Here is a 25,004-nt window from a genome sequence, read left to right as displayed (position 1 = left end):
ACTGCCCTTCTCTTTCCTACTCTCCAGCATAATCTAGTCCTAAATAATTAGTTATAATTCAAATATGCTGTATCATAAAACTAAGGTATAAAATTAATACTTTCTCTTTGTCAAAGTAACTTTACAGAAAAAGTATATTAAAATAAAGTATTTAATTCCAGACTTCCTGTAACATGAAATCAACTTTTACCATTACTTACTATATTGATGGTTGGGGGGTATGTCGATACTTGTAAGAATTTCACTTTTCAGATGATCCTAAACAAAAAATTTGAATTATATGAAAATGAAAAATCAAATGCACACATATCCAATCACACATACAAAAAAATGTATCTTTATTCCTCTCTTTGTAATTAGTAATACTTTAAAAAACAAACACTGAGCACTATCTATAGGTACATTTCTTTAGAATAACATATAGAAGTAGATAATTTTAAAAATTCTAAATATCTAGAAACATTGTAACATTGTGTTCCCCTCTAACTTTAAAAAATATATATCTATATAAACATGCATGAACTAAAATCTCAAACACTTTCTAGACAAAGGTAAATTATTTGTTACAGTATCTGAGAAATAAGAGATAGAATCTTCTAATTAATTCAGTTCCAAAAATCCAACTCTCCTTTTCTCCCTTAAGTAAATAAGCATGACTAAGATTGGCTCAGCACACTGGAGTTTTAAATTAATCTCTCACTGTTCAGAAAATCATTATCGCAAATGCTTAAAACATTTCCTAATGATAGATTATTCAGATCTGAAAAGTATCATCTTTCTTTATAATATTCAACTAATCATTCCCATACTAAATACCACAATGTAACCAGATGCTATCAAAATCAGAGTGTAAAAACCCATAAACACAGTTTCAATTTAATAGTACAGGTTCCTGTCTTGCTGTCTAGTGAATGATTTCACAAAGATCTCTGAAAACAAAATTGCTTTCTTTTAAAAGAGAGTGGCTCCCAAAACCCGTGTTTCACACTTCTGATTTAATTATATGCAACATGAGAAAGGACTGACATCCTGTCCTCATTAAGGACCTCTATGGTGCACGAATTTAAAGAATTCAGTTATAGCTTCCACGTATGAACTGAAATTACCAAGATCTGTTCCCTTGACTCCTGGTAGGACATGCTGCAGTTTACGTTCCAGTAGGCACTAAGGCTATCGAGTCGGATAAGCTATAAAAGAAAAACGAAAGAAGTCAAGCAACTAATACATTAAAACTATGAATCAATATTAAAAAATTGTTTTCATGTTCAGTACCCCAAAATTATCCAATTGCCATTTTGAACTTTTAAAGTAAAGAAAATAATGCAAAAATGGGGGGAAATATATGCATGTTATTCACAGAGTTTATTATTAATCCAACATTTGCTAATTTGTGCTTCTAGGGATACTATTTCCAACAGGATTCACTCATTCGATTATCAAATATTTACTGAGAATTCAGTGTTTAACAGACTCTGTGACTATTCTATTAAATAAGAAAGACAATATTCCCCCAGTGGATGTGAACGGCTTTTGAAGGAGGGGTGAGAGGAGAGGAGTCTACAGTCAATAAGTTGGGAAAAGATCCCTCTTGAATATTCACAATTTTTATTAGTATATATAAAGTATCGTTAAGTCCTATAGTTTAAAACAAAGTGAAATATACTTATTTAACTATGTACAGCTTAATACCTTAGTCAGCAATCTTTCTTGACCAAACAATACATTTTCTACGAATCTAATAATAGCTCAATTAGTTAATGCTCCATAAAATACAATATGGGATGTATTAATTTTATCCAGTTTCTTTAGATGCTAAAAAAGCTAAACCTCAAAATAGGTAAGTGCTTATAGAAGGTCAGATAGTAAGTAGCAGCACCAAAACTAGACCCTAGACATTGAACTCACACTCCAATGGCACATTCTGCTCCATCAAAGTTTTTTCAAGAAAATACATTATTTGTACCTAGGAAAATAACAAGAAATTTTTAATCTAGTCTAATTAATACCTTGTATATAATTTTTTCTGCTTCATTTAATATGCATGGAGTCCAGTGTTCATTTGCAGTCTAAAAGAAAAAAAAGAATAACTGTGAAATGAAGTGTATTATTCTATATATCACAAAACAGTGCTCTAATATTTGTAAACTGTAACAAAATAACTTAGGAAGAAAAGACATTTGGCTAATGTTGGTGATTTGTTTCTTTACATATCTATATAACAAAATTGAAGGAACAGTGAAAATAGAATTGAGAGGGTTCTAATTTAACTGAGCTCATTCATCCAGAAAGTAATTACTGAGCTACTACTATCTGTGTGAACCATGGGAGGAACTGAGTATGAATAAAAACAGAAAGCTAGCCTATATGCTACTGAAAAAGGTCTACATTCTCTAAAAAAAGATCAAATAAATAATTATTGCAAAATAGGAAGAAAATCAGGATATGGAAATCACAGCATGACTATATTTCCAGAAAGTCAGCATGATCAGCAATGTCAAATGCTGCCATGAAATAAACTAAATTAAACTTATTTAGCAGCCAAGATGTTACTGATGAACTTAAGAACAGTTTCAGTGGAGTTACAGTCAAAGCACCATGGGTAAGGAGCAGCAGAAGGTGGGAAAATAAAGACAGCAAGATAGAACATTGTCATATAAAGTTTAGTTAGAAAGAAGAGAAAGAGAAGGCAAGTAGTTAAATGGGGCCTGGGTAAGGTGGGAGAGGTTAAGGAGAGGCTTTTTAATTTTGTTATAAAAGACAGACTAGAATGTGTTTAAATGCTTTTAAGAAGGAGTGAGGGAGGGATAGAGTTAAAGGTTTTAGAAAGAGAAGGAAATTGATGGAAAAAGGGAAGAAAGGGAGAGATGAAGGAAGGAAGGCTCCTGAGGACATGAGGGAGGACAGGATCCAGATCAGAGGTGGAAATATTGCCTTAGATATAAAGTTTGATTACAATTGGAAAGATGGAAGAAAGGAATGGTATGGATACAAAAAGAATAAGTCTGCTCTTGTTATAATAGTCAATATAATAGCTGAAACAGGAAATAACTGAGCCGGCCAATGTGCCAAGTGGTTTATACCAACTATCTCATTTAATCATCACAAAAGCACTATAATTTATTTTATATGGTATCAGTGAATGGAGGTTAGACAGAAAGAGACCAATATGGTAATATGTTACAAGTGCTTTGATAAAATATAATGGGGAGCATTAAAGAAGGAATGATAAATTCTAAAAGGGAAATAAAAAAGAAATAAGAAACACAAGGTAATATCTCACACAAGTACTAAAATCTGAATAGAACTGCCAAGCAGACAAAGGAAAGAGCGTAATACAAAGACAACAGTATGAAGAGTCTGAGCAAAGATACAGAAAATCAAACAATAGCGCATACTTAGGAAGCTGTGCATCATTCTCATGCAGTAATACACCTGTTATCAGTTAATGGCAGGTATTTGACTATTTTGCATTTTTCATTTTGTCTGCTAGAAGCTCAGCATTAAACAATGTGCTCACTTATGACTGATGATGTTAGTCTAAAATTTCTGGAACAGGTATCTCTCTGCTTTTTAAAACACAGATTCTGGTCTCTTTAAAGGTGTTACTGTGTGTTTTTTTATTGAAAGCTACTTCAAATTCATTTTGGAAACACATAGGGAATAAACAGTATGTTAAACACTAGCTTCCTTTCTTGTTTCTCTAGTTTTTTTCTTTAATGTTTCTGCTTTGGTCCTCAACTCAATGTATATCTCTACTTTTCTGTATACATGTATCATTCTTAAGGCCTCCATGTAAATATGTCCTTTTTCTGTTTCTGTGATAGTTCACTTCCCTTTCATTTTTCTTCTTTCCCTACTAAGGCCCTATCCATGTAACTAATCATAAGACAAACATGTACCTAGTATGACAGTACACTGTCCTTAACTTTAAAACATGTTTCCTACCACTTAGTTGTCCATAATAGACAAAAAAAAAAAAAAAAAAAGTCTAACCTGGATATACACATTCTCTATTCTTACAGACTTTTAGTAAAAAACCAAACTGCATTATAAAATACTTAATCAAAATAAATTACCTTACATACATCTCAATGTGATACACACATGTACATACATATACACACATAGAAGCTATTTGTAAAGTCTGCCTACCTAACCAAGGATGAGAACATGACTCTACAGAAATTTATCTTTCCCTACTTGCCCGCATTTCAGAAACAGCTTTTAATTCTTTCAAAATATTTGACATTAATATTTTTATATTTGTGAAATTCAAAGATGAATTAAAATAGACAATATAATAATAGCATTACTAAAAATTTTGAATTATTAAAGCTGTAGAAAGATTATATATAAAAATAAAATAGCTATTTGTAGCAATAGTTGATTTTATATAATTCACCTTGTGACTTAGGAATAATATTTTACAGGTTCTACAAATATTTAAAATAAGTCCAACATTACCAGTAGACTAAGTTCTCCCAGTGTGACACCAAAGGAAAGAGGCCGCTTTGGATCAGTGATCTATCAAAAAAGAAAAAGTGATATTAAAATATACTGAGAATGGTGAGAATGAATCCATGCTCTATTCTTTACAATAGGCAACACAGGGCAATTGGATTACGAATAAGTCACACAACCCAAACGGGTTTGTGGAAAAGAAAGGGGAAGAAGGAAATAACATGGCTGGGATTATCTATATTTTATACGCATGACACTAATATGATATTTTCCTAGTGGAACGCTTTTCTTACTAGAAGTGAGAAGACTCACTAATTACAACTAAACAGATTATTGTCTAGATAGTTAAAAAGAGACAGTCTTTTTACATGTATGATTAAAGATGTTCTTCATAGATACATAAAACAAGGTGTCACAGGTTATAACACTGCCACTAAATTATTTTCACACTTAAGAAATGTGAACTGTCTCTTTAAGCTTTAATTTCCTTGACACTGCAAAAATGCTTTGTTAGGTAATGCCCAAAACTCTTACTATGTAATTTCCCTAGTCTCTTAACCCAAAATTTGTTAAACTTTTGTTCTATTTCTGATCTTCAACACCTAAGTTAGATTTATACACAGTGCTTAAACTGTACCACAATGTTTTTGTTTTAGACATCTTAAAGATGTCCAGAAGTCATACAGTTTTTTGGTTGTGAGAAAAACTACAAAAACTAGAGAGAGGAGAAAAAACATAATGGTCTAAATCATCCAACAGAGACTCCAGAGTTTAGCCACATAAACCCTTCTCAAATAGGAAATATGCATGCTCTGGTCTAGCTGAAAAGCACAAAAAGCTTTGTGAGCTTTATTTTTAATATCAGCTATATTATAATTGTGGCAATATATTTTCCTTTATTCCCATACTCACTTTTTTACACCTACAGATAACTAGCTCAAAATAATTTGTAGCTCATTAGAAGGAACTTTAATAAAACACAAGTCCTCAGCTGCCAGTGTTCTACCTACAAACTACTGCTATCATCCAATGAGCATCTTTATGATAAATTATCCTTTCTCTACCCCCACTATCTACACTGTATTTTTCATTTTCCTTCTAGATACTATAATTAAGGTTGAAAAATTAACATTGAAAGACGAATGATAAAACAAAGATCCCTTTGTATTTTTTAATTCTCTTCTTTTTAGATTATTTCAATATATCTTGTCACTGGCACCAATATAAATGATGTTACTTATCCCACTCCTGCGCATCTCTGTATTTCATCATTAAAGAGAGAATAATGTACCTTTCTAATTGTATTTGCTCAATAAAAAAGCTTAGCTTAAGTTCAAATTGAGGTTCTAATTCATCACTATGCCATTAGTTTTAAGAATAATTCTCTCACTTCCATGATATGTTGAGTAGATTTCATTTTGCTAAGTTTGTTTTAAACAAGGGCATTGATGAGTTAGGTTTTTTTTAGACATTTATTTGTTACCAAAATTCAGTTTAAGGACTACATTAAACCAAAAAATAAAGTCAGTATAAGATAGAGATAATATATCTTGAAAAACTACAAGTGTGTCTTACTAAACATTTACATAAGAAACTTATCAGGAAAGAAAAATAAATTCTATATATATCAGTATTGCTTTAATTCAATTCAAATTTAAAGCAAATTAAAAACAAAGAAGATCGAACTCAGTTTTAGAAGAGACAGAATAACATTTCCGATTTCTTAAGTAAATGAAAAGTTTCTTACATATGTTTCAAACTTTAAAACGAAGCAATATTAGTTCAACCTATTTGTTACATTAAGTAATAAAATTAATTCAATTAATAAAATCAGTAAAAAGTTCTTAATCGACTAATTTTTAGCTTTGGATTATAAATGAAGTTTTTAAATATATTGTTGCACATGTATGCCAGTAGTTTTGGTGTTCAATCCAACTTGACAAAATATAAAGAGAATGGGACTAGCAGTCAAGTGACCAGGGTTTTAGCCCCCTCTCTACCAACTACCATTATAATTGATTATTTCATCACCTCTAAGAATAATTTTTCTGTCAGTATAAAAATAAAATTAGTTCCTTAAGGTTATAATAGTATAAGTCTCAAGGCATTAAACAAAATTTAAAATAAATATAGAAGACAATCTGAAAAATCTCTTATATTAGCTTTACAAAGGAGCACATATGGTGCTTTTATAATATATTTACACTCCTAAATGCCCCATAAAAAAAAGCCTAACACAGGAAAGGAGAAATGGTAGTGTACTCATCAGAAAAAAATCAATCTTGTATTTAAAACTGTGTACAGATAACCCATATAGACAAATCAAAAATTAATATAAAATACATATTTAATTACTAACATAACTGAGTAACCTAAAATTACTTACGTCATCTTCATATTTAATGTGAATGTCTGTGATTTTTACTTGTACATTTTTAATCACTTGAGTTGCTAGTTTTTCCAAAAATGTATCCTTTTTGGCTTCTTTTGGTTTATCTATAAAAAATAGAAAAATACAAGCTCAAGAGTTGAAATTCTCACACATCTCAAAATCAATGACCAAAGGATAACTAAGTCACCACTCAATGGAAATTACAGTCTTTTCTAGCGTCCTTGATTTATTTTAGACTTATTTTAGATTTTAATAAGCATTTCCAACTTAAAACTTACTTTTGAAATTACACTATAATCTAACATTAATTTTACCTTTGAAGACAGAAATCAAGTGGCAATGTGTATAAATAACACATGGCATAAAAACTACTTTTACCTACCTTTTGAGCGATCAAGACCTTTAAAAGGTTTCTTAAAATGTTTTTTGTGCTTTTTACGCTTACGTCCTTCTCAGTGGAAGCATTTTAGTGAGAAAAGGATAAAATTCAAGTTAGCAGACTAGAGGACAGAAAAGAAAACAAGAGAATTCTTCCTGACAGCAAATTTAGGCACAATTCATCTTACTTTATTCTAAACTGGCCTGTTATTTCAGTATAAACAGAAATTCACAAACCTTCTTTAGTCTAGAATTACCTTCTTTAATCTAGAAAATAACTTGGCAGATACAATTATATAAAAATTGAGTAAACTATCCATACATAATACCTATGACTTTTCACAACGGAAAGTTTAACTTTAATTTCAATGTTCCCAAAATATTGGAAATGTAATAATGATGGAATATAAAACTTTAAGATAAAGGTTTCAATAAATGTGTGGTAGGGACAAAGGAACACACATGAAATGAAAGGGTAGGTTACTGACAATGACTTCCTCTAGATGATACATCTCATGAGAAAACTACTTTAATGACTTAAGGATATAAAGACTATAAAAGAGCATAAAATGTATACTGAATTATACATTGAAACTGGCTTAATAATTTATTTAAAACCTCGTCTTTTACTTGGTACTCCCCCACTTTATGGCATTAACCAACACCTAGCTAATCCAAATTACAAATCTTTACATTCGACTAGACATAAACTCTAGTCTGTACTCTTGAGGCAGTCTCTGCAGTCTCACCTGCCTCTAGGCTACATTCCACCATGAAATGTCCTTCTATACTACCACCAGACTGTTATCTTCTAAAATACTATTCACAGCCTGTTAAACTCCTACTCAAAAGTCTCTGCAGCCTTCCAAATAAAATATAAAGTGTCTGTATGACACAAAGGTCCTTTCATGATCTGTCCTGTTCATCTCCTGCCATCTCCCTGTCCTGTTCCATCTCCTGACCCTCATCCTTGCATTCAATACTTCAGAAGTACTACTTATACTTTCCAAGACAAAACAAAAATTTCTAATGCCTGAACACCTCTAGACATGTCGTTCCCTGAATTTAGGTTGCCCTTCCTGAAGTTCTTCACCAGGCGCACTCCTAGGAGGCATCCAAAACTCAGGTCCTACTGCCAAATCTCAGCACTATTGCCTCTGTGAGCCTTCTTTAACTATTCCAAACAGCTCCAAGCCATCTACCCCTACACCAGACTTCCCTTAAGTAGTGATGACACTTTATTTGAAGTGTTTGCACAACTGTCTTGCCGCCAGGCAGGAGTCTTCATTAGGACAGAAATTATCCTAATATCTAGGCACAGAGCATATATCTCTTCAAAAGAACAAACAAATGCACATCTGAACATTATAATAAAATATATAAGCCCACTTAATGTTATACATATTTGGGAGAATATACAAAAAATTTAGCTTGAAATTTTTATTTGTTCTTCCTTCATATTTGAAAGCAAACTGTCCTGCCATTACAAAAGCTAAGAATCAAATTCTGGATTACAAGACTAAAACCCTGTGTTTCCGGGGAAAAAAATTTAATAAATATATAACAGAATCTGGACTTTGTTATTACCAGTACTTCTTGCCATAATGATGGTCCCTGAATTTTTTTCATTCATAAATGAAACATTTAGAAAAAGACTAAGTTCTCAAAGAAATACCATTAGAAAAGGAACAGGTAAGAAAGCTAGAGTATCCCTTAAAACCATCCCACTTGGCTAGAAAAGCTTCAGAGACAGAGGTTCAGCTGACTGGGTTTAGATTCTACCATAACTCACTCTTCTTATTTGACCTCCTATTATATTTTGATTTCACATTTGTTCTAGCACCGTGTGCTGCCTTTCATTTCAATGTTAAATGTACCACATTCAAACCTCTCCAAATAATTTCAAAATCTAATCTGAGTGCTACATAGTTCTTTAGAGAAAGATTCTATTTGATCGGATGAATAATAAATGTATGATTCTCAATCACTCTCTAAAGTGGTTCTCAAATATTTTGGTCTCAGGGCCCCATTTTAATACATGTAAAATTTTAGAACCTTAAAGATCTTTTTCTCAGTATGGATTAGAAGTATACATTTTCACCATATTGAAAATCAAAACTGAGAATTTTTAAAAATATTTATTAACACATTAAAAAATTACTACATGATATTATAGGTAACACAGATTTATAAAAAATAACTATATTTTCCAAACAAAAAGTTCTAGTGAAAAGAATAACATGGTTTTACATTCCTACAAATCCCTTTAATGTCTGACTTAATAGAAGACATTATGCACATGAAGAAAATCTGAACTAACTACACCTAATAGTAAAAGGGAGAAATATCTTTTCGTGTGTTATGGATACTTCACCCAAACTCAGCAAGTGTAGTTCCTTTTTTTTCTTGCTGTTTTTACAACAGCATTAGTATCATGAGTTTATTTCAACAAGTAGTAGTTTCTTAAAAGCTAGTTTCATCTTAGAATCTGAAGCTCTATCAATAAAATTTTCATACAAATTAAAATTAATTGGTCTATTTTGCATTTTATATGGACTTTTACACACACCTGATTTGTTACCATGCATTGGTAATATGGAAATATTGCTTCACTGATCTTCCAAATCTTGAATCATTTCATTATTTAATATCAAAAAATCACATTTGTTAATATCACTACCAATCTCATCAGAAATGTCTTTAAGTACTGGGAAGCTGTCACACTCAAGGTGGCAGTATGAGTTTCCCAAAATTCGAATTTTTGCTCAAAAGCTCAAACCTTATCATGACAACAAACATTATCAGTTGTTTTCCTTGAAGCTGTTTTATTGAAGTATCTACCAAACGCCCAAAACTGAATATATCTTGTCGGTCATTCTTCCAAGTAAAACAGTTTTTCATGAAAAAAGCAACTAGTTCAGCTGCTATACCACAAACAACTACACAAGTACTTTTCCTTGAGATAATTATCCTACTTCCATGTGTGAAAGTGCTTATGTATACTTCCTCTTTGTCACATGAAATATTAATGACACATGTACTCTGTCACCCCAATAATTTTTAGATACAAAAAAAAAGAAAAAGAAATAAAGACACGTGTACTTAAGAGCTTAAGCTTAATAAAATTTTCCTACTTCATCAAGGACATTGATAAGTAAAACTGATGCTTTTTAAATTTAGTTTTATTTTGTCTTTTTATTGTGAATGCATGGTAGTGGACACTGCAATGTCTACTAGCAATTTGGTGCTACTGCCTTGATTCATACTAATAAGGCAGCCAGAAATTTTACCCCACATTGCTTTTGCACTATTAGCACCAATGTCAACATAGTGAAAAATCAAATCATGTCTTAGTATTACTATGAAAACAGTTTTGACTTTTTGAGAACCGTGGCTTCAGAAGACAAAAGATGACAGAAAATAAAAAAAAAGAAAGGATCATAAAGTACATATTAAGTTCTAGACAAATGAATGAAGATATCTTCAACAAAATTAACTATTCTGATTCCAGAATCATTAATACTCCAGGTCTAGTTTTTTACCCACACTGATGTACCTTTTTTGAAAAACACGGGAAACACTGAGAGAAAATTACAGACCAATATCCCCGGTGAACATAGACACAAAAATCCTCAACAAAATATTAACAGACCAAATTCAACAATATATTAAGTGGGATTTATTCCAGGCATGCAGCAATGGTTCAATATCCACAAATCGATCAACACCTTACATCACATTAACAAAATCAAGAATAAAAATCATATGATCACTTAGATGCAGGAAAGACATTTGACAAAATTCCATATCTATTTATAAAAAAATTCTCAATAAACTGGGTATACCTCAACATAATAAAGGCCATATATGACAAGCCTACAGCTAATATCATAATCAATGATGAAAAGCTGAAAGCTTTTCCCTTAAGATCAGGAATAAGACAAGGATGCCCACTCTTGCCAGTTTACTCAACATAGTATTGAAAGTCCTAGCCAGAGCAATTAGGCAAGACAAAAAAATAAAAGACATCCATACTGAAAAGGAAGAAGTAAAACTTGCTAATAACAGAGGACATGTTTTTATAGATAGAAAACCCTAAAGACTCTGTCAAAAAACGGTTAAAACTAATAAACAAATTTAGTAAAGTTGCAATGTACAAAATCGATACATAAAAAAACTTTTGTTTTTATACACTAAAGACGAACCCCCAGAAAGAGAAATTAAGAAAACAATCCCATTTACTACTGCATCAAAGAGAATAAAAAATCTAGGAATAAAATTAACCAAGGAGGTGAAAGACCTGTACACTGAAAACTATAAGACACAGAAGATATTCCATGCTCATGGATTGGAAGAATTAACATTGTAAAACTGTCCATATTACCCAAAGCAATCTACAGATTCCACGCAATCCCTATCAAAACTCCGATGCATTTTTCACAGAAATATAACAAACAATACTAAAATGTGTATGGAACTACAAAAGATCCCAACTCGCCAAAGCAATCTTATAGAAGATGAAGTATCATGTTCTCTGATTTAAAACTATGACAAAGCTATAATAACCAAAACAGTATGGTATTGGCATAAAAACAGACACATAGATCAATGGAACAGAACAGAGAACCCAGAAATAAATCCAAACACATATGGTCAATTAATTAACAACAAAGAAGGCAAGAAACATAATGGAGAAAGGACAATCTCCACATGTAAAAAAAAAAAAAAAATGAAATTAGACTAGTATCTTACACTATACAGAAAAATTAACTCAAAATAGATTGACTTAAATGTAAGACAGAAACCATAAAACTCCTAGAAAAAAACATAGGTAGTAAGCTCCTTGATACTTTTTGGTGATTTTGGGGGGGATCTGACTCGAAAAGCAATGGCGACATGAGCAAAAATAAAATAGGATTACATCAAATTAAAAAGCTTTTGCACAGAGAAGGAAACCATCAATAAAATAAAAAGGCAAGCTACTAAATAGGAGGAGATATTTGCAAATCATGAATCTGATAAGGGATTAATATCCAAAATATATATAGAACTCATAGTTTAATAACAAAAAATAAACAATCTGATTAAAAAATGGGCAGAGGATCTGAACAGACATTTTTCCAAAGACATACAGATGGTCAACAAGCATATGCAAAAGTGCTTAGCATCACTAATCATCAGGAAAATGCAAATCAAAATCACAATGAGGTATCACCTCACACCTATCAGAATGGCTATTACCAAAAGGACAAGAAATAACAAGTGTTGGCAAGGATATGGAGAAAGGAGAACCTTTGTGCACAGTTAGTGGGAAGGTAAATTGGTGCAGCCATTACAGCAAACAGTATGAAGGTTCCTTGAAATTAAAAATAGAACTACGAGATGATCTAGAATATTATCTGAAAAAAAATGAAAACACTAATTTGAAGAGATATATACATCCCTATGTTCATTTTAACATTATTTACAACAGCCAAGATATGGAAATAATCTAAATGTCCATCAATGGATGAATGAGTAAAGAAGATGTGATATATACATACACTGGGATGCTACTCTGCCATAAAAAGGAATATCTTGCCACTTTCGACATGGATGGACCTTGTGGGTATCTTGCTAAGTGAAAGAAGTCAGACAAAGAAAAACAAATACAATATGATTTCACTTATATGTGGAGTCTAAAAAAATGAAAACAAAAAAACAAAACTCACAGATACAGAGAACATATTGCTGGTTGCCAGAGGGGAAGGGGTTGGGAGGGGTGTGAAATGGGTGAAGGGAATCAAGAGGTACAAACTTTTAGATATAAAATAAATAAGTCATAGGGATATAATGTACAGCATGGTGACTATAGTCGACAATAGTATACGGCAAATTTGAAAGTTGTTAAGAAAGTAAATCTTAAAAGTTCTCTTCACAAGAAAAATAAATTTTTTAAAACTTTGTAAGGTAACAGATGATGCCTATAATTATCATGCACACAAATGTCAAATCATGTCGTACACCTGAAACTAATAGAATGTTGTATGCCAGTTATACTTCCATAAAAAAGATCAGGAAAAATTTAAAAACAGAAAATTATCTACAGATCAAATTTTAAGCTTCACAAGGACAGTGGATCACATTTGTTTTACCCCATGAACATTCGGCATCTGGCATAGTGCTTGCCACAAGAAGACACTAAATATTTAGTGAATGAATAAAATGGCTGCGGAAGGAAGAGAAAGGAAATGATGGTAATGGGGGGAAACGTGAATTACATTTCCATATTTTTTAAAAGTATGGTATATCATTAAATGGACTCCATTAAAAACACAAGCATGAATAAGAATATAATTTTTTACATAGCTGAATATAATTAACCACGCATACCCACCAGGCTTGATGTCCTTGTAAACAAAGTTTTCCAAGCCACATATGAACTCCCCTGAATGTGCGCCTGCATCCGCATGGCAGCAATAACCAAAATGCAAAGCATTTAAAAGACATCTTTAATTTCACATCTAAAATATGTCTAAACTTAATTCAAAGAATTAGAAACCATGTAACAAAACAAGTATTATCTAGTGACACCAAAACAATTAATTTCTAAAGAAATATTTAGTGACACCATTGTCATTATTTCAACATATGAACTATTTTCATAATATTAAAATGAAAACTTTTTAATAATTAAAATCATAACAATAATTTCAAATTAAGTAAGGCAAACAAATATCAATTACGGCTAATGTCTCATTGAATTATTTGACATTTTCAAACAGAGCAAAAGTCTGCTATTTGGTTCCCTTTTAACTACCACTTTGCCCATTTTCAGAATGAAATATTGCTGTGATATTTACACTAATTTTAGAAGCAGCTGAAATGAACTCAATTTACTTTAGTCTGATCTGTTCCCTTTAGGTATACCGTCTGAATCCTTTGTATCCATTTTGGCTAATGATAGCTAGATAGTACCATCTTCCATTTCCCTCCCCAAATCCAGCCTAGACACCACAACAAGTTTAACCTTCTTAAAACAGAGCTCTCCCTGGATCGCATAACAACCTGAATTTTTAAAAAGAGAAAAAAAAAAAGTTACTGTCTCCCCCACTAGTTATGTTAAACTTGAACTACACTGGACAAGTTATTTAACTTTCAGCTTTCTCAACTGTTAAATGCGAGTAACAGTCCTTATATCATAGAATTATGATTATTACATAAAACAATTCCTATAAAGCAGGGGTCTCCAACCCCCAGGCCACGGACCAGTACCAGTCCAACAGGGCTGCACAGCAGGTGGTGACTAGCGAGCAAGCAAGTGAAGCTTCATCTGTACTTGCAGTGGCTCCCCAGTGCTAGCATCACCACTTCGGCTGCAGCTCACATCGTCAGGCATTAGATTGTCATAGGAGAACCGGTCCCTGCTGCCAAAAAGGGACTGCTGCTATAAAGCATTTTGAAGAGTGACTGGCAACCAGTAAATGCTAAATAAATGTTAGCTGCTATCAGTCATCATTATGGCATTCAACTCTCTTAAAATTGACCTAACCATAGCTTTCCAACTTACGTCTAACTACTATCAAACTCCCAATGCTTAGCTACTCCCCATACATGCTCCCCATACATACCTTACCACCTTCATGTCCCTTCTACCTAGAATGTCCTCTCTCCTTTCGCATATTCATCCTTCAGACCCAGCTCAGAAAAATCCTTCAGTGTCTGCCCGATTTCTATAGCTAAACACATGTCCATTCTGAACTCCCTTAACCCTCTATCTGTACCTCTTTGATGGAACTCAACACTTTCTCCTGTTTACCATTATGCACAACTTATTTTCCCAGCTAAAATGTAAAGTCGTTGACAGGAATTTTCTAATTTTTGTGTTTCCAACAATGTGTCAAGCAGATTGGCAACAGTCTTCTCAAAAGTACCTGCAAGCTAAAAGATACTACCTTCAAAATTCTAATTTTAAACCTAGAATTCTATCTCAGCCCAATCGAACAAGTGTGGAAGTAAAATACAAAGACTTTCAGACTTGAAAGGATTTTTAAAATTATATCCAGTGCATCCTTTCTTAAAAGCTTTTAAATATGTTCCAACGAAACAAAAGAAAAAACTAACAAAGAACCAAAGGCAAAGGACCGAGGAAACAATAAATTAAATACAGAAGAGTGATGAAGACCAGTCCCAGGATGACAACTGTGTAGCAGGACTAAAAAAACAACCAGTGCAATGGGACATCTCCATGAGAATAAGAGGTATAGGGGAGGGGACCAACAGATGAATTTGGGCAATTGGAAAATAACATTGACAGTCATAGATAGATTTCAAATAACACATGAGAAGAAAAGTTAACATAAAAGACTAAGCAAATAAAAAAAGAAATATTTACAAGTTCAAGAAAAATAAAACGTTGCCTAATAAATATAATCATAGTACATCATTTGACCTATGAAGTAAACAATAATTTTATTCTCATAAACTTTGACTAGCAATTGGCCAAAAATTATGATATAACCAAAAATTATGATATAACCATAATATGAGGAGACAGAGAAGGGAATTCAGGGTGAAAAGAGATGATGGTAAAAGAGGCAAACTCTTCGTCTACCGTTAACGGGAAATCCTAGTTAATGCCTTACATTAATAAATTAAATAATGGCAAAGTGTTAATATTTCTAAAATGATGATTCCTTCTAAGGAGTAGGTCTAAAGGGTAGAGAAAGGTGGAACAAGGACCTGACGTTTTTCATCATAAATCTTTTTGGCAAAACTATTTCATTATGGTGTATATATCACTTTGATAAAATTAACATTTTAAATACTGAATCTATAGTATTTGAGAATCTTTTGGACTCACTAGGAATTGAATCTTTTCCTTTATAATAATAACCTTTCTAGGAAAATAAACTCCTGACTATGAAATAAAAGGAAAATATCAAGGAGCTTATTATTACAATTATGCAAATTCTCTAAAAATGATTATTTCAATTTTCTTTTTCTCCTACATCATAGTGGGCAGCATTCTATTTATCAAATGAAACCAATTAAGTAAAAATACTTTTTAAAAGCAGATCAGCATAAGGACTTTCATTTTTATCATTTGCTACTTAGAATTGAACCACTTCCTCTTCTCACCTGAGTCTATACATGTTTGATGGTGCTTTTGTGCTTTTAAAATCAAGAAGTAGGAAAATAATGTCTGAAAACTAAAGTATGGTAATTAAGTAATAACTATTAATAATGGTAAAATGTAAAGCATCTCAAGGGTCAGGTTATTTTTTATCACTCACATGAATAATATTATAGAAGATGTGACCCATATTCATACAAACTAGAAAAAATATTTATATACACTCAAGATAATTAATGTATTCCTTGACAATGAAGGAAAACCAGTTTCTATTGACATATTTCCCAATTATTAAATTCATCTTTTATGTACTCGAACATTTTTCCAACAAATCTAACATAATATAGTGTTAAAACTGAGTTTTACTTTCTGAATTTTAGTTCTCTCCCAATAAAACCTAAATTTTATCATCTAAGAAGCTACAAGGTAATTATTATATTACATGAGCCTCACAGTTCTATCTATACAAACTGAACACTACAGATGTTCATCCCCTACAGATACATTAAATCATCCTTAATAGCCCCTCTGCCACACTCAAAAACATAAGATTCCTAAGCACTGAAGACTCAGAAGGCAAAATCTCATAGGCACTCAGTAAAAAATGTAGAGCAGGTATCATTTTACCAATTAAGCTGCTAGCTACTAAAGCAAGAGAGATAATACCATAATTTTTCTTACAGTTCACTAGAAACACTCAAATATTTATCTAAGTATATGTCAATATACCTATTGATGAATATGTATAATTATATATGTGTGTTAAGAAAATATATTTAATCTGAACTGTATCAAGAAAAATGAATTCTAGTGTTCAAGTCTTTCTCCTCATTTTTATACTATTTCCACATATACTAATTAACCAAAAGTGAATAAAAAGAAACATTCACACTGAATTGTCATAAAACAAAAAAACATTCCCACTTTGCTTTATTTGGCACAAAAAAGTAATAAAAATAAAGAAAACTTTTCATAAAAATGCAGACTCTTAAACTTAGCAGAAAGACAAAACATGCTTATGTATGAAAAGAGAAAGGGAAAAAAATGTTTCAGCTTTTTTTATTTCTTCCATTAAGACTGCCTCTGTATTTTAGTAATTTTGTGTAAAAAAAAAAAAATCAATAATTCTGTATAAGAGAAAATCCCTGGGGCAAAGAGAATTAGAATCATTGATCTTATTGATTATATTAAATGTCAACAGCTTAAGCTAGGAAAAGAAATCTATTTAAATATTTGTATCATTCCTAACTTAACATTTGCCATAACTTTTAAGAGAGAACGAAGAGAAATGCCTTAGCAGTGAGATAAAACAATCACAGAAAAAGGCAATGATTCCTAAATGTAAGACATTAAAATATTTATAATCAACATTTAGAGATGATTTTAAAAGAAGATTCTTTCTTTGGAACAGCTAATGAAGGTTTATGAAAGTTTCCTCTTTAGAGTGAATTAAATATATCTAAAATATAGGTAAGTCTAAGTTCACCTAAAACATAAACTTATTGTACCTTTTTCTGCTGCTTTTTGAAGGGCTTCTTCAATTCGGGATAGCTCCTTCTGTTTAATATCTTGCAAGGATTTTTCTTCTTTTTCAGCATCATATTTAATACCTAAAATAGATAGGTATTTGTTAATTCACAAATAAAGAAATGCAAACAATACATAAACAAATAGGAAAAGTTCAGCCTCATGACTGTGTATGTGTAGGTAATGTGATTCATTTTTTGTAAGTCAAAAAACAGATATAATCTTTAGATTAGTTTTACAAAAAGTTTAAACATAAATGATTCCTATTTATTTACAAAGCTTACATCAAAAAGGAAAGAAGAGAAGAAAGGAATTAAAAGGGAGAAAGGAAGCTATGAAAGGAAGATATGAATGGATGTTCAAGAGGATGAAAAGGATGAACAGAAAAGTAAAGGGAAGAAACAGAGGGATGGCAGAAAATACATCAAAAAATTTCCAGTTATTATATCTATGGTAAAATTTTGAGTAACAAATAAAAGTTTAATCCAATATCAGCTAGTATCAATGCAGATTGATAAAAAAAATTTTTGAAAGTAATTCAAGAATATATATCAACAATAATGAAATATACAAATCCTTTTTATCTAGAAATCTCATTTCTGATAACATATCTCCTAAGGAAATAACACCAAAGAATAAAAAAGATATCTACAAGAAGGAGGTACTTATAATGCTCACTATAATAGTAAAAAACAGTAAGCAACCCACAATGGAATCACACAGCCTTTCAAAATTGTCACTATCACCACGAAAACTGAAACACATCAAAAATATAAGGTGAAAAACAGAAGGTAATAAAGACTCAAAATATAAAAATAAAAACTGTGTTTGTTTTATGGGTGAGAAAATATAATTTTTCCCTAAAATAGTCAAATTTTTCTTAACATTATATTGTTCTTATAACTAAAAAAACATTGGTAATGAAAGGTATTACTTAAATAAGCATCACTGCTTTAAAACATTCATTAGAAATTAAAATACTATAATTTATAATGAAAAAATTACCTATTTTACACACATTTTTGAGAGAAAATTAACTCAAAATCAGAAGCAACAAAATGCAGGGTGAGGGAGGGGGATTTCCAATCCTGAAATCTGTAGATTAGCACATCAGTACATTCTTAAAAACTTACTTCATTTCATTCCCCTAAAATAAATCTGCCTACTGCATATCAACTTAACAGGAAGGCTTAGTTTCAAAATAATTATTCATACAGAACAGAATATATTTAACAAATGGTTGAAATTATTCTTTCCAACAATAACATTAAAATATTTTATATACAAATGTGGCAATATATGTGAGTATCTATATAAAATGTATATGTATGTGCATATATGTATATGATTAGTTTATTTAAATTATCTTCTATGTTATTGACCATATTAAAATAGTTAACTCAGGTAACAGTTTAACTTCACTGTGATATTACTGAACGCTTACAACCTAACATAACATACTTGCTCCAGGAACAACAAGCAGGTATAATCCCTCTAGAGTTGCAACAACTGCTTCTCCATAAAGGTTCTTCCAAGGAATCTTCAAAGTTAATTTATCTGAAGAAACATAATTTCAACCTTAAATTCTTATATGGCTGCTCAAGAAGATAGATATTTCTCACTTTCTATTAAGAAAAACCCTGCATACATACAGTAGTAGACTACTAAGAAAAAAAAAAAAAAACTCCAACACTAAAATTTACAAAGATCTTTACCATATTATATTACTATTAGAAGTAAGTATTCACATTGTGCTTTATACTTTTCAAATTTTTGGATAACTATATTTTATTTAATATTCTCAAACTGTAAGAAAAATGGAGTAGCTATTATTTCAATTTTTAAAAAAGGAAACTCAGTCCCAGAGAGGTTAAATTAATAGCCTAATTCCATCCAAGTCATCAGTGAGGATACTGGAACCAAAACTGGTACTCTTCCTCACCAAACAGTTAGCTGATGGTCAGAATGCTGCACATGCTGTTTTATATACACTAACAACTATATCTCTACAGATCAATTGTAAAATAATACCTGTACAAGATCCCAGGAATTGAAGCAGCAGCACAAAGAAGAGTTCCAAAGGAACAGAACTTTGACAATATGCCAGTTGCTACATTAGAAGAAGCCAGCTCTTAAAGCAAGGTATGCTGTTTTATGATTAGTATTCTTATACACAGGCAGTTCAGACAAGGTATATTTCAAATTTCTACTTACACATCACTCAAAAGACAGAATACATTTTCTCCCTTAGAAACAATGGTATCAGATCCTTCAGAGACTAGTTGGCAAAAACTTTTTCACTCATAATATAGATGAACTATGGTCCTAATTGTCACTAAGCCAAGTTTGGGGTTTTATGGGAAAAGGCTATGCAGAGCAGGAGAGAGGAGACAAAAAGAGCATATTCTGAGCTAAATTTTGTAATGCCAAAATCTGGCTTTGGTATCGTTCCACATTTCTTCACACTTCCCAATCTCTAATCTACCCTCTTTCCAGGTCTCCAGGCAGCCAACATCCCAATCTGCCCTCAACAGTACTAGAGCAATTCTATCCAGACCTTTTCTAACCCCTAAAGTTTTCCATGTTCCCAAACAAAATGCTTTCTCTCATCACAATTTAAAAAATAATAACCCTATAAAAGCTATAATTCTCTCAGTGTTGCTGATCAAGCCTCTTCAGAGAAATAAATCTGATTCAACTAAATCATGCTAGTATGTAAATCACTGAGCTACTTACACCACCAGAATCACTGGCACTTTTAAATAAAGATGCTCAAAGTTCAAAGAATTGTTAAACAGTATAACAAGCTAAAGGAGAAACAAAATAACGTAGTGTAAGGGAAGATAGTTTGATTCACCTGGATGGCTATTTAGGCAAGCCAGTTCTTCCTGGGAATCTATTTCTGGGGTTAAAATCTCAAATTACTTCTCCATTTAAATTTTATTTTTCTTCAGCTTGTAAACCTAATGAGTTTCTTAAATGGCTTCCATATCAAGGAGTCTAGAGGTAGACCTATGGATCATTCCTAAGTCTGATGATTTTACAATGAGTACCAACTTTATTTATAACGGACAGTTATATTTATAAGAATCTCAGAAACTCCCCCCAAAAATTGATTTGATTGCCTTCTTAGTGAGCAATAGACTAAAAAAGTGAGAAATGCTCCTTAATTAGCATATCAAAAAGGAATTGTCTGTTCCCTGAACCTTTTCTTCTCTCCATTTATCCTAACCCATTATCTTCCCATCCTTCATATTATTCTGCATTCCACTGGAATCCAGTTAGTTATATTACTGCCTCTTTTTTATAGGTCAGGATTTTTTAAATTAATTTTTAAGTAAAAGGAAAATACAGAAGCACCCACAAATATGTCTAGCTCTTAAAAAAAAGCAAACATTCTTGAGCTTACTTAGTTAGCCACACTGATTCTACTAGGTTAGATGTAATATTTTAACCTAACATAAATTTAGTTACCAATATAAATGCTACATTGACTAAAAAAAAAAAAGATATAAAGAAAATGTTTTGCATCCTAATATATAAAGGGTCTCTCATAATTCAATGAGTAATCCTAAAAAAAACCATTACGTTCTTATTATACTTTAAAAGCAAAAAAAACAAATTCCGAACCATTAGAAATTCCATTCTAAAATATAAACCTAGTTGTAATAATGTAAAGAATAATATAAAATTTATTTTATATTATTAAAATAAATATAATAATATAATTATATATATCCAGTACCCTGGAAATGTGATTTCAATACTATATCCTAATTTCATATCTCTGTAACTTCCTTGAGGAGAAAAATATATTCATCTTTGCCTTTCCGACAGGTTCTTGTGTAGTCTCATACAGAGTATGCATGCATACATATCTCGGAGGTAAAAGAATAGCTATAACTTCACTCTAGGATTTCAATTAAGCATGTAGGGCCACAACAATATTTCTAGAACACTACTAAACATCACCACCTTACACAGCACAAGGCTATGAAACAGACAGAAATGGATGATGGGTGCCCTAGGGATGCTTTCACTCTAATGAGTATCTCCTGTTTCAAAAGACAAAAACATGAAAATGTTACTTTATAGTAAAAGGAACATATATAGGTGATATAAGGTAGATTCAAACAGAAGTATTCAAGTAATTTCTAAGAGACGTTAAATAGTGAAAGACAATGCCTTCCCTGAATAGGAAATAATGAAAAAAGAAAGCGATGTGGTGAAGTAGCAGGGTGTTGGAGGTGGAAGAAAGGATGGTGGCATAAGTAAAAATTTTTAAGTAAAACCACCTAAGGTTGCAATTTATATTTTAAAAAAAGTAAAAATCAGGTAGTATGGACTTGCTGAGAGGACTCTGCAGATTAAAATTCCTACTGAAAACTTTCTTCAACAAAGATGTATGCTTAGTTATGGATGATCTTAGTGTAAGAGTTTAGCTGCAAAGAAGGACTCTCTACTTACCAAAACATATCCTCCATACCACATTGCTGCATAATATATCAAGTGAAATGGTTGAACAAAACATGAGGGAAATAAGCTACACTTAAATTTTATTTACTACAGCTTTCAAATTATACTACTTTCACATAGAAAGAAAAGGCACAGAAAATTTGGATATCAATTATGAAAATTAAGATACATTTTGTGTGGTGTAACCAAAGCCTGAAAATATCATTGCAGTTCAATATCCTTCCATTTTAGAGGGTAATTCTCTACCCTCCTGTCAAAAACACTGAAGTATATAGGTATTATATATAATATACATTAGGTTTAGAACTCTAAAAGCTCTAATCAACACAAGTCAAAAACATCATATTTTTGTTCAAGCTAAAACAGATATTTTAGATTAAATACAACAGAAAAAATAAAAATTAAAAGGACTAAAAATAACTCAAATGAAGAATGAAGTACTTACCAATTTGGCCAGCCTTGACTTTAAAAGGAACATCCAATTCACTCTTCAGAAGGAAGAAAAAATTTAAAAGACATCTTAAATTATTAAGTCCCCCGAAATCACCCTTGAAACATCATTTAAACACACAATCTTCTCTAAGGAAAAACATGAAACAAATTTTCTGTATTTGAGTAACTCATAAAGGATTACGTTTTATGGATGAAAAAGAGTTTATATTAACTTAAACTTTGACTCTGAAGAAAGAATTCACAAGAGAAGCAAAATTATAAAAAAGAATAACAGAAAAGAGTCTGTAGTTGAAGAAAATAATTAGGTAAACTGGTTGTTTTAATAAACCAAACCAAGCTGGATGGAAATACCATGAATTTTTTAAATAAAAGATGGACACACTGTTTATATGAAATAATAGGAAAAGGAAAATTCTTTTCATGTAAATAAGTTAAAAACAATAACTAAACAATAATTCTCTCTCAAATAAAATGTTTAGTAAATGAATAAATGAAACACTCTTAAAAGGTAGGTTCCCAATACATTATTTATCATCTGATTACACAAGCATTCGAAATATTAATAGCTTTTGATAAAAACTTTTTTTAGAGCAAAAAAAATAAATTCTCACTGATAATAAAGGAGCAGCTCTGCCCCAGGGAGGAGGAGGTGTTAATTCAAGGATCTGCATATTATACAGGATACAAACTATAAACTTCTAAAAGTGTAGTCTCATGCTCATATTGATCTCTATGAAGTAATTTTTTCACGCAAAGAACCTACATCAAAGTAAAACCTCACCAATAGGTCTGTGGTTTGAACTGATGGAAAATATAAATTACAAAATACTTTATTATATTTAATTAAAACCAAAGTTTAAATTAGGTTAACACAGTTTAAAGAATTTGTTTTCTATATATATGTTAGATATATATCCCGTCACAACTTTATACTGATTTCCTTCTAAAATATTTTCATAAATAGAGAAAAATAAGCTTTATTCCAATCACTAGCAACAGAATCTTAAATTCTAAATTTTTGGATAAAATTAAAAAGTTGTAGTTTAACTACATACAGGGAGAGAAAGAAAATTTAAATATTTTGAACACCCACTACTTGCCAGGCTCTACTTTTTATTTTATTCAAGCCACAGAAGCAGAGATATTATATTGTTTGTATTATTAACTCCACTTAAAGATGATTAAACTAATGTTCAAATAAATAGAGAAATTTGCCAAAATCACATAGCTGGTAAAAGGCAGAGCTAGCTCTCAAACTCAGATCTACCAGACTACAAGGTCCATGCCTTTTCCACTATTCCAAACTTTTTTTACTATAACAAAAAGAAATGTTACTCCTTGTGACAAAGTTCTACTCCTAGGATCTTCAATATTCAAAATTGGCTTCCCTGTATACAATGCTCATTTTGTGTATAATGCTCTCTCTAATGATACAGTTCGTCATGCAGCAATCCAACCAGAAGTCAAAGGGAGAGTTTTAAAACATACTGTAGGTTAATTAGAAATATGACCTATTACTTAAGGAATAAACTCATTCTTAAGTGATTTCATAAACTCAAATTAAGTCTAAAATATTGGCTAAAGCTTAACAGGGCTTGGGGGTAGGGTGAACGGGAAGAGTTGTTTTGTTTTCAGCTCAATAGTAAATGACACAAATTATTTTCTGGAGCTAGAGTCCAAAAATATCTGTTTACCTCCTAATATTACCATAATATTATAAGGTTGGACTGTTGGTATATTTCCAAAAATACAATTATTCATTAGATAAATTATTAAAATCAAGCCCTTATTTACCTGAAAAATATGTAAAGATAATTCTGAAGAAAACTTTTTCAGTAAGACAAATGTCTAGTACAAAGCTACAGTCAAATTAAGTCAAGGAAAACATTCCATTTCCAAGAGATACTATTTTGATCATCAAGAAAAATAATTTCTAAATAATTAATCTCAGATTTTCCTGCAACAAACAGTTAAACAAGTAATCCTTCTCTGAGTGAGTCAACCACTTTATCTTGTACCTGGTACCGGATAACCTAGTAACCAAGGGTTTCTAAGCACTTACCAAATTAAATGAGTAATCAACAAAGTTTAAAAACTTACCAGAGCATTTTCTTTTATCTGGAGATTATCTAAAGCCACATTACCTTTAAAAAGAAAAAAAGCGAAAAAATATAAAGTTAAAATACCAATAAGTAAAACCTG

General features: G+C 31.4%; 1 protein-coding gene across 1 annotated transcript in view; it reads right to left on the bottom strand.

Moving 5' to 3' along the window:
- Positions 1 to 25,004, bottom strand: part of VPS13C (vacuolar protein sorting 13 homolog C) — a 160,590-nt gene that overhangs the window by 125,002 nt on the left and 10,584 nt on the right. Inside the window, 9 exon segments of the mRNA XM_011363471.2 lie at positions 201 to 258; positions 1,107 to 1,187; positions 2,007 to 2,066; positions 4,465 to 4,524; positions 6,848 to 6,957; positions 17,855 to 17,956; positions 19,335 to 19,430; positions 22,795 to 22,837; positions 24,903 to 24,946. Of these exon segments, the coding sequence (XP_011361773.1) occupies positions 201 to 258; positions 1,107 to 1,187; positions 2,007 to 2,066; positions 4,465 to 4,524; positions 6,848 to 6,957; positions 17,855 to 17,956; positions 19,335 to 19,430; positions 22,795 to 22,837; positions 24,903 to 24,946 (654 nt within the window).

This window comes from Pteropus vampyrus, unplaced genomic scaffold (assembly GCF_000151845.1).
Source record: "Pteropus vampyrus isolate Shadow unplaced genomic scaffold, Pvam_2.0 Scaffold85, whole genome shotgun sequence".
Classification (NCBI taxonomy): domain Eukaryota; kingdom Metazoa; phylum Chordata; class Mammalia; order Chiroptera; family Pteropodidae; genus Pteropus; species Pteropus vampyrus.
The sequence above is the reverse complement of the archived record's forward strand: the minus strand, read 5'-3'. Positions and strand labels throughout refer to the sequence as shown.